The following is a 9943-nucleotide window of genomic DNA, read 5'->3' on the forward strand; positions in this document are numbered from 1 at the left end:
GTCTCTCTAAGTTACTTTAGGGTCTCCCTAAATTGCTGAAGCTGGCCTCAAACTCGTGATCCTCCTGCCTCAGCCTCCTGAGCTGCTGGGATTACAGGTGTGTGCCACTGTGCCAGTGTTTGTGGAAGGATTTGGATTCTGAGGCTTTGCCTTCTAGCAAACATTGCCCGGAATTCTGTCTGCTCCTTCACTGACCCTCAGCAAACAGCCACAAGAAAGAAAAAAAAAAAAAAAAAAGATTGCACAGAGATGTGCACCACCACACTGCGTATCATGAATCAGAATTCTCGCTCCTCTGTGGGCGAAGCATTAAGCCAGTGGAACTCAGCACAGGGCCAGGTCCTCGGGAGGGACTGGCTTGGTCTCATGCTCTGCAAACTTTGCCTTGAAGTTCTTACTTTTGTCTTTGAACTTGTGTTTTGTAAGTGAGTTTCCATGGGGCAATGCAGTAGCCACACAAGCAGAGGAAGAAATCGCAAGAAAGGAAAGGCTGTATGTTTTAGTGGCCTCGATGTACTGCTTCTTCCTTTTTAAACAAGGGACCCACATTTTCATGTGGCCATGAGTCCCCAAATATGTAGCAGGCTGTGTCCAGGAGAGGGAAAGGTGCTTGCTGGGAGCTGGGAGAGCTGGCTCATGGCTACCTTGCTCCAGGCCTCAGTTTCCCCCAAAGGCGGGGTTGTCTCCCTCGTGTGCAAAGGCCCAGGGAGGATGACGAGTTTCAGAATCCAAGGTGGTCTTTTTTTTTTTTTTTTTTGTACCTAGTTTTGAACCCATGGATGCTTAACCACTGAGCCACATCCCCAGACCTTTTTAATATTTTGAGACAGGGACAGGGTCTTGCTGAGTTTCTCAGGGCCTTGCTGAGGCTGGCTTTGAACACACAATCCTCCTGCCTCAGCCTCCCTCACCACTGGGATTACAGGTGTGCGTCGCCTGGGGGCTCCGAATGCAGCCTTAAAAATGGAAACTAGAATCCATCAATACCCAGAAAGGTGAGCCTCAGGAACACATGGCCATGAGCAAAGCCACACAGGGAGAAGGGCCGGATCACAGCCCCGTGATCTAAGAAAGGACTGACAGGGACTTCACTTCAGGGAGTGAAGTGGACCCGTGAAATTGCCGAGTTGAACGCCACCTATGTTCTCGGATTTCTCTTTAAGCCATTTAAGTCCAAAGGAAAATGGGTTTTCTGGAAGCACTCGGGAAGCCTCGGGCAACTTGCAGGGTGGGTGCTGAAGGGTGGCTTTCAGGAAGAGGGGGGCAGGGTGAGGAGGGGGTGAGGCTGCTGCTTCCCTGGGACCACACCTCTTCCTCTCCGGGCCCCACCTCGCCTCTGCCTCCCTTTTCTCCACCTGTGCCCCCTTCCTGCTCCCTGCCACCCACCCCTCTCCCCTGGGGCTGTGACTGAGTGGGGTGGCAGGGTGGGTGTGGCCGGCTCCTGACTCTGCAGGAAGTCTGCACTGACGGGGTAGGGAGGGCTTGGGCACCCTCAAGTCCCCTGCAGTTGGCCTTTCGGTGATTCCAAGAAGCTCTGGGATATCTGAGCTTCGCCCGCCCCCAGACTCAGTGATCCACGGCCCGGAGCCCAGAGTGGAAGGAGAGATGGGATCTGCTGCACGAGCTGCTGCGAGAGGGGAGGAGAGGCAAGGCAGGTGGGAGGGCTGTGAAGGGGAACAGGTGGGAGAGGGAAGGTGAGTCAGCGAGCGAGCGAGCAGAGCTGAGCCAGCAGGCAGCTTGCAGAGAGCAGCATCCTCCCTGCAGCCCAGCTCCCCCACCCCGAGCTCCCCCCCAGGCACTCCAGAAAGTCCTGGCTCCTGCTTAGCCTGCCCCTCCCGTGTCCCCACGGCTCACCTTGCTGTGATCAGGGAGATGGGCCTCAAAGGAGCAATTGCCACAGTGTCTGAGCAGCTGGCAACAGGTGAGAGATTTGGGGAGGGACCCTGAAGGGCTCCCACGGTGCCCTGTGAGGGCAGGCCTTCAGAGGACCCTTCCCCACCCCACGTCTGCCTGGCCTCTTGCCAGAAGGGACAGCTGGATCTGCGGGGTGTGTTCCAGGCCCGGGGACATCTGAACATCGGTCCTTCCCAGTCACAGGCATGTGGAATAGTGACAGCCCAAGGAGGCCTCCAACCTTCAAAGGGTCCTCCCCAGGCGCCAGGCCGCACCCTTCTGCTGCGCATGGTCTCCCACCCTTTGCACCTGCCTTGGCCTGGGGTCCTGGACAGGCTGAGGGGACCCATGGGAAGCATCACTCTACAAGTTCAAGTCTAGGCCTCGGAGCCCTTGCAGCTTCTGCCTCCTGAAGCCTCCCAGATGCCAGAAGGAGTGTGCGGGAGGAGAGGTCCCTGGGGGGGACGCAGCGCCCAGGCAACATCACCTTGAAGCTTTTCACCTGACCTTCCAGCCAGTGGCCGCCTGAGTGAGCTGGGGAGAAACCACACTGGGGGCTCTGGCCCACCCAGGGGACTCAAGAAAGAATGAATCATCATTGCCTGAGTCTGAGGGGTACAGTTGTCACACAGCAAGGGTCATGGAAGGCCAGAGGAAGCGGGATTTCCCCAAGGTTCCGAAGTGAGGCAGAGACCAAGCCTGGAGGATGACCAGGTTTCCAGTCCTCCCACAGTGACCTGCATCAGCCTTATCAGCGTGTGTGTGTGTGTGTGTGTGTGTGTGTGTGAGAGAGAGAGAGAGAGAGAGAGAGAGAGAGAATGAGTAGCCCCCCCCACTTCCCTGAATCAGAGTCAAACTTTGACCCAGACCCAGGTTCCCCCTTTTTGTGCAGTGCCGGGGTGGAGCCCAGGGCCTCACGCAGGCCCCATGGGCATTCTCCACCAGGCCCCATCCAGCCCAGACCCAGGTTCTCTGATGCCCACTCCAGGTCCTTCCCGTGACTCCCAGGGAGGAGAATGGCAGGTGATGGAGCCCCTGCAAGAGTCACCAGGGGGCACACAGCCGCATTCACCAGTGAGCTCCTGTCCCTCCTCTTCCCACCCCTCCGTCTTCAACCAGCCTTCCCTACTGGACCATATACTTTATTAAAAATATATAGTTACAAACTCCATTGTCAATCTGGGCTGGGCCAGGGGGCCCAGAGGGACCGCAGGGAGGGAGAGGGACAGGTCCCCATCCTGCCTCTCCAGGTCCCCGGTCCTGACCCTGTACCCAAACCCACATCATCCAGGGACTAAGAAGGCTGTCTTTGGGGGCCCCCAGGGGCCAGCCAGCTGGGTGGGGAGGGGCTAGTCTTGATGGGGGGAGGTGCACAGAGGGATGGCATCTCCTGGTCCTGCAGGTAAAAACAGCAGAGGTGGATTTGGGGTCTCCATCCCGCTCTGTTCATGGATATTTACAAAAGAAAGTCATGAGCACGGCCACAGTCATGCAAAAGAAACGCCCCTCCCCCCTCCCCAGCCCCAACACCTGCCCTCCCCAACCCCACGGTGCCCACCCCCCGCGGTCCAGCCACCTTCCCCAAGGTTCTGAGAGCAGAGGGGGCGTGTCCTTGAAGGGTCAGGGGGGAAGGGTGGAGAGGCGGGGCCCAGAGCCACCTGTGATAGGCACTGGGGAGCTCCAGCCACGCGGGCCTAGTGCGCGGGCCCTTCCCAGGCTGGGCTCAGCAGCCAGCAGGAAGCGGTCCCACCGTCTCTGAAGCCCCCACCTTCCTCCAGAAGGTCCACGGAGCCAGGGTCAGTTCTGTCCTGAGCGTGGGGAGGTGTCTGGCAGCCCACCCTCAGGCAGAGGCTCTTGCAGGATCGAGAGGGCAGGGCTGGAGGTCAGATGGCAGACTCTCTGCGGTAGGAGATATTGTCCAGCGGGAGGGTGGATTGCATGCGCTCCAGGTCCAGGTGGCTACCAAACTCCAGCATCCGGATGATGCCTGCCTCGTCCTTGGAGCCCGCCTCCAGGCCCAGGCCTGCAGCCACAGCGGCGGCCGCCGCAGCCTCCTCCTCCATCTCCTCTTCCTCCTGGCTCATGAGGGCCAGCTCGTTCTCGTAGCAGAAGGCACTGGGCGGGGGCGGCGGCGCCGGCAGCACGGTGATCTTGCTCTCCTGCAGCTCCCTGGCGGAGCAGCACGGCGTGCCGGCCACCTCGTAGGTCTTGTGGAAGCGCGAGTAGTCCACCTTGTAGTGGCTCTTCTCCTCGAAGACCACGGGCTCGAAGCGGTGGCCCCACAGGATCTCACTGGCCAGGTAGGAGCTGCGGGCCTGGGTGGTCATGGCCGTGGCCTCCACCATGCCCTCGAGGATGACCACGATCTCGAAGTCCTCGGACTCCAGCTCCTCCTTGCCCATGCCGTAGAGTGGACTGTCCTCGTCGATCTCGTGGACGATGATGATTGGCGACACCAGGAAGATGCGGTCCAGACCGATGTCGTAGCCCACGTTGAGGTCCCGCTGGTCCAGCGGCAGGTACTCGCCCTCCTGGGTCATGTAGGGCTTGATGAGCTGCGCCCGCACGTGGGCCTCCACGATGTGGCTCTTGCGCAGGTTGCCCACGCGCCACATCAGGCAGAGCTTGCCGTCGCGCACCGAGATGACCGCGTGGTGGCTGAACAGCAGTGTCTGCGCGCGCTTCTTGGGCCTCGCCATCTTGGCCATGATGGTGCCGATCATGAAGGAGTCGATGACGCAGCCCACGATGGACTGGACGACCACGGCGATGACCGCCAGGGGGCACTCCTCGGTGACGCAGCGGAACCCGTAGCCGATGGTCGTCTGGGTCTCCACCGAGAACAGGAAGGCGCCCAGGAAGCCGTTGACGTGCATGATGCAGGGCTTGGGGGCCGCGGGCGCCGCCCCGCCGTTGCCCGCCGGGCCCCCGGTCGCAGGCACCACGGGGCTGGCCTCCAGGTCACCGTGGAAGAAGGCGATGCACCAGAAGAGGAGGCCAAAAAAGAGCCAGGAGACAAGGAAGGCCGCGGAGAAGATCATGAGCATGTAGCGCCAGCGCGTGTCCACGCAGGTGGTGAAGATGTCCGCCATGTAGCGCTGCGACTTGTTGCTCAGGTTGGCGAAGTAGACGTTGCATTGGCCGTTCTTCTTGACGAAGCGGTTGCGGCGCTTCCGCCGGGGCACGTGGGCCTGCCCGTTACGGCTGTGCCCGTGCATGTCCTGAGGCCGGCGTGGTCACCTGGGAAGAGGCAGGGCCTGCGGAGGAGAAGCCGGACAGGTGAGGTGCTGGGGAGCACGGGCTGCCTGGGGGGGACCCGGGCTCGGGGACGGGGGCGCCTGCACAAGGACACTCAGCACCACAGAAGCCTGGACTGGGCAGTCGGGGGACCCCCGCCCCCACAGGCTGGAGGTGGCAGGTCTGGTGGCCCTGAGGCTGGCCATCTGCAACCAGGAAGCTAAGGCCAGTCCTAAGTACCCCACCTTCCGCAAGGGTGCTTTGCTCACTGTTCTAGAAGCTTCCTGATACCCATCTTGACTCTGCTCTCCATTTGTTCTGAGCTCTGACCTCAGTTGCCTCCCTGCATCCAGCCTCTGCACTTCCAGGTGTCTCCAAGGCTGGGCACCCTCCCGTGATGCCCAGTATGCTGGCTGCTGGCCACCCATGGCTCTTCATATTTAATTAACATGAAACACAAGTTTGAATTCAGCTTCACATTTGCACTAGCATTGTAAGTGCTCAGTAGCCACCTGTGGCTAGTGGCCACCAAACTGGACAGAGAAGACATAAGCCTTTTTTTTTTTTTTTTTTTGTACCAGGGATTGAACCCAGGGGTGCTTTAGTACTGAGCCGCATCCTGAGCCCTTTTTAAATTTCTTTTGAGATAGGTCTCGCTAAGTTGCTGAGAGTCTTACTAGGTTGTTAAGGCTTGCCTCTAACTTGTGATCCTCCTGCCTCAGCCTCCCCAGGTTCTGGGATTAAAGGTGTGCACCATCACAGCTGCGGTCATAGGTTATGTTAGCATCATTACAGAAAGTTGGGACTTGCATCCCCACCTCTGTCTGAATTTTTCTCTTGAACACTTCTCTCTCAGTGTTCCTTTTGGCCAATGAGCCCGATTCCTGTCCTGTCTCTACACTTATTGGGACGTGGTGGGTGAAAATCAGGTGGGGTGGTCAGGATGGAACAATGGGAAGCCCAGGCTTTGGTCCTGTGTAGGCATCATTGCTCTCAAGTAGCTCAGAGAAGGAAAGGGCCTCCCCAAGACAACACAGCTGGGAAGTAAGTGAATTCATGATGTGGAGACCAAGAATAGATTAGGAGAGGCAGACACCCTGCCTAGCTCTGCCCCTGGACTGTCCCTCTCTGAGCTTCAATTTCCTCATTTGGGGGTCAAAGTGGGGTGTAGGGAGCCACTCTGAATGATTTGCACCTTCCATCCTGGAATGGAGAGGCTTTGACCAGTCACTACATCTCGTAGTGACCTGGACAGTGCCCGGGTCCAGGAAGTTGAGGGCATGCTTTGAGATGTAGATGTAGGCCCCTTGGGTTGAATTACACTCACCTGTCCCTTGTAACCCTGCCTCTTTTGGCCTTTTTTGGATGGAACTTTCTAAGAACAAGGGTCCCCCCAATAAAAGCCCACTTCCGAACATGCTCGCCCTCTCGCCAGCCTCTTGTGACTCTCTCTTGCTCTCCCATTTGGGGAGCCTGAGGCTGAGAGCGGAGAAGCTGTCCTGAAGCTTGTTTAAAGGTAAAGTTTCTGTCTGTGTTTTATTTGATGTCCCTGGAGATTCACACCTTAAGTTCAGCTGCCCATGCGGGTTGGGGACAGCAATGGGGGTCAAAACCTCTGCCTGGGCTGGGTTGATGGCACATACCCGCAATCCCAGAGACTGGGGAGGCTGATGCAAGAGGATGGCACGTTCGAGGCCAGCCTCAGTAACTCTTAGATGTCTCAAAAGAAAATGAAAAGGACTGGGGTTGTGGCTCAGAGGTAGGGCACTTGCCTAGCATGTGTGAGGGCCTGGGTTCCATCCCCAGCACCACCAAAAAAAAAAAAAAAAAAAAAGAAACCCTACCTCACAAGGACCCAAGAAGTTAAAGCCAGGCTCCTTTCCCGCTTCCCCGGAGCTGGTGACAGGCAGGCTGGCCTGTCACTGTCCTCAGCTGTTTCAGCGAAGGAGGCCCATCATCCCCTCTACCCTGGTGGCAGGCTCAGCAGCTGGGCCCCCAGAGCAGACACTCTGCACACCCCCCGCCTCCCCAGCCCTGCCATCGGAGCCCAGAGCAGAGCTGGGCCTGCCCTGGGGCTCTGGGGCTGCCGGGGCCAGGGCCCAGCCTGGGTTCCTGATAACATTTTGGCCCAGAATTATATAAGGCTGGGAGTTTCTATTTTCTGTTCTATTCTTCTTCCTGATCTAATTGTACATCTGTGGCAATGTTTATACACTTCCCCGGTTCAGGACAACTCGGTTGCCACAGCAACTGGAGCGCGCCAACGCTATAATTTAGAGATCAACAGCTTCAGAGGCTGCCTCTCCCCCGAGAAACTCCCTCTCCCTGTCCAGGGAGACTGAGCCCAGCCCCCACCCCGCCCTGCGGCCACCCCACCCGACCCCTGGCTCCTCTCCCTTCCCCACCCCACCCAGGAACTCCCTGGGCCCACAGCTCTGGGTGGAAGTCCCAGATCGGCCCCACCGTGGGACCTGGGCAGGACATCGACCGCTCTGAACCTGCTTCTTCATCTGGAAAATGGAACCAGCAAGCCCAGCATTCTGAAGACCCGGGAGGGCCTGTGGGAACGGCTCCTAGGCAACACTGGCCCCTCGGAGGTCCTGACTATCACTGGGCTCCCAGGTTCTCGCTGTCACCTCCCCAAAGGCACAAAAGCAAGGGCTGCAGGTGGTGGCCTGGGGGACTGGAGGCCACCTGTGCTTCTGGTTCCAAAGCCCAGTTTTCAGCAAGGTCTTCTTTCCCCAGCCTCTCCCCACCTGGCCTCTGCCCTCCCCCAGACACATACACTCACACTCACACACACACACATACACACACACACACACACACACACACACGGCTGGGGGTGTACAGGGTCATGGAGTTCAAGACCCTTGCTTTACACCTGAGGCTGGGGAGGTCCAGAGGCGGGAAGCACTTGCATTGAGGGTCCCCGAGTGGGGCCAGTGGCCGCTGCAGCAGGCCTGCTCAGAGCCCTGGAAGGGGGGACCTTTGGCCTCATCCGTCTCCTCCCAGGAGGGCTCTGGGCCTGGGCCAGGGAAGACCGGGCACCCAACAGGCCCCGGCGTGTCCCCACATCCCTGGAGGAGAAGCAGAGAGAACGAGGCTTGGAGGCCTCGCCCTGATGCAGCTCCTGAGCTCCAGACAGGCTGAGGGTCCTGCCCGGGCTGAGCACAGGCCAGGCTGCCGAGTCCCCCTGGCCCTCTGCCCAGAGGAAATGGCTCCTGACGTGGTGGCTCACCTGGCACTGCAGAAGAGGCCTCTTGGCGGGCTCCTGCCCTCTGGGAGGGGTCCTGGGAACGGGCTGAGGAGCCACCCCCGCCCCGTGGCTGTGCGCTGGGGCCTCCCCTCCCAAGCACTGGCCACTGCTCCCCATTAGTGAGTGGAGATGAGGGAGCCTCAGCCAGCCCAGGCAGGGCCAGTCCCAGGCGCTGAGTCCACACACCAGACCCTCACCCCAGCTTGGCCACTCATCCCCAGGCCCTGCTCCCCGCCTCCTGTGGCTCCCAGTGCAGCCCCGGGCACAGTTCACCCCTTGCTCTGGCCCCTCTGCAGGCCAAAGCAGCTCCCCACTTCTGTGGGGGCCTGGGTGGGTCCGCAAGGCTCCCAAAGGTCCTGGTGCTCAGCAGCACCAGGAGGAAGTCACCTCCCCAGACCTGCGCCCTCGCTGAGACTCCCCAGTCTCCTGAAAACCCCGTCTGCAGCAACCTGCTCAACTAAGCAACCACTCTGGCCACCGCGGACCTCTTTAGCAGGATGGTCGCCTGCTAGAGTGAGGGTGGAGCGCCCACCTCACCAAAAAGTGAGAAGGACCAGCTGGGCCGTGTGTTTGTAGGTGACATCACAGGGTCATGCCAGGGTTTCTAGTCCTGGTCACCCAGGGCTTCCTGGAGAGGATTACGTGGGCCTGAGTGAAGTGCAAAAGAAAAGGGGCGCAGATGACAGGAAGGGACACAGGACAGGCACTGACTTGGAGCCTCTGATGTAGGTAATGAGTTCCTGCCATTAAACATGTCTTCTGGAGGCCCGGAGCTGGCTTGTTCCCTGGCTTGAGAGGGTGGAGGCCCCGGGTCAGGGAGGCCGGCCCGCTGCCACTGCCCTGTGGCCTGACCTCAAACAGGCCCCTCCTCTTCCTGGCCTCAGTGCCCCCCAGGCCTGCGGCTGCGCATCCTCCTACGCATGTCCCTGCCATTTTCCAGCGTCACGGAGCTCGACAGGGATAGAAGCAGAGGTGACCCAGGGTTTCCCAAACCCCTGGGTGCAGGTGGCTAGCCCAGGGCTAAAGGAAGCTCAGGACAGTGGAGCCACTGTCCCCATTCCAAGGTGGCATCCTGGATCCTCAGGGGCAAGGTTCTTTAGGAAACGAGGTGACAGCCGAAGCTGGCTGGTCTTAAAATGGAACATCCTTCCTGGGCCAGACGACGGACGTGACGCGCTCCGCCAGCCCCGACTGAGCTGGGCTCCCTGTTCACTGTACTCCGCTGCCCACGCCCCGAGCCCGGGAGCTGAGTCCAGATCCCACCGGACAAGGAGGGAAACTGAGGCCTGGAGCAGAGCCACGCGGTGTCCCAGGTGGCACGGCTATTTGACAACTGCCAAAGGAAGCTTGTTCCCTGGGGGGGACGTGGAGGTGACCCACAGGGCTGGCAGTGCAGGCACCGGGCTTCCCGCCCATCTGAGGAGCAAAGCGGGGCCAGGCCCCACCTGCCAGCGGGTGGACAGGAGGCAGAAGACCCCCGGCTCCTGTCACTTCTTAGGTTTTCCCTGGGACTTAATGACACTAAAGGCCCCCTCCATGTCCACAACTCCATTT

The 9943-nt window shown here is 59.5% G+C and overlaps 1 protein-coding gene across 1 annotated transcript; it reads right to left on the minus strand.

The window, feature by feature from the left end:
- Positions 1–3776: 3776 nt before the first annotated feature.
- Positions 3777–5111, minus strand: Kcnj4 (potassium inwardly rectifying channel subfamily J member 4). Its single transcript, XM_076853320.1, has one exon. It carries the CDS (start codon positions 5109–5111, stop codon positions 3777–3779), a length of 1335 nt encoding a protein of 444 aa, XP_076709435.1.
- Positions 5112–9943: the final 4832 nt, after the last annotated feature.

The sequence above is a fragment of the Callospermophilus lateralis genome, chromosome 4 (assembly GCF_048772815.1).
Source record: "Callospermophilus lateralis isolate mCalLat2 chromosome 4, mCalLat2.hap1, whole genome shotgun sequence".
Lineage (NCBI taxonomy): Eukaryota > Metazoa > Chordata > Mammalia > Rodentia > Sciuridae > Callospermophilus > Callospermophilus lateralis.

Bases quoted from the DNA above. Each gene is read 5' to 3' on its own strand.
- Kcnj4 (XM_076853320.1), bottom strand. From the start codon at position 5,111: ATGCACGGGCACAGCCGTAACGGGCAGGCCCACGTGCCCCGGCGGAAG.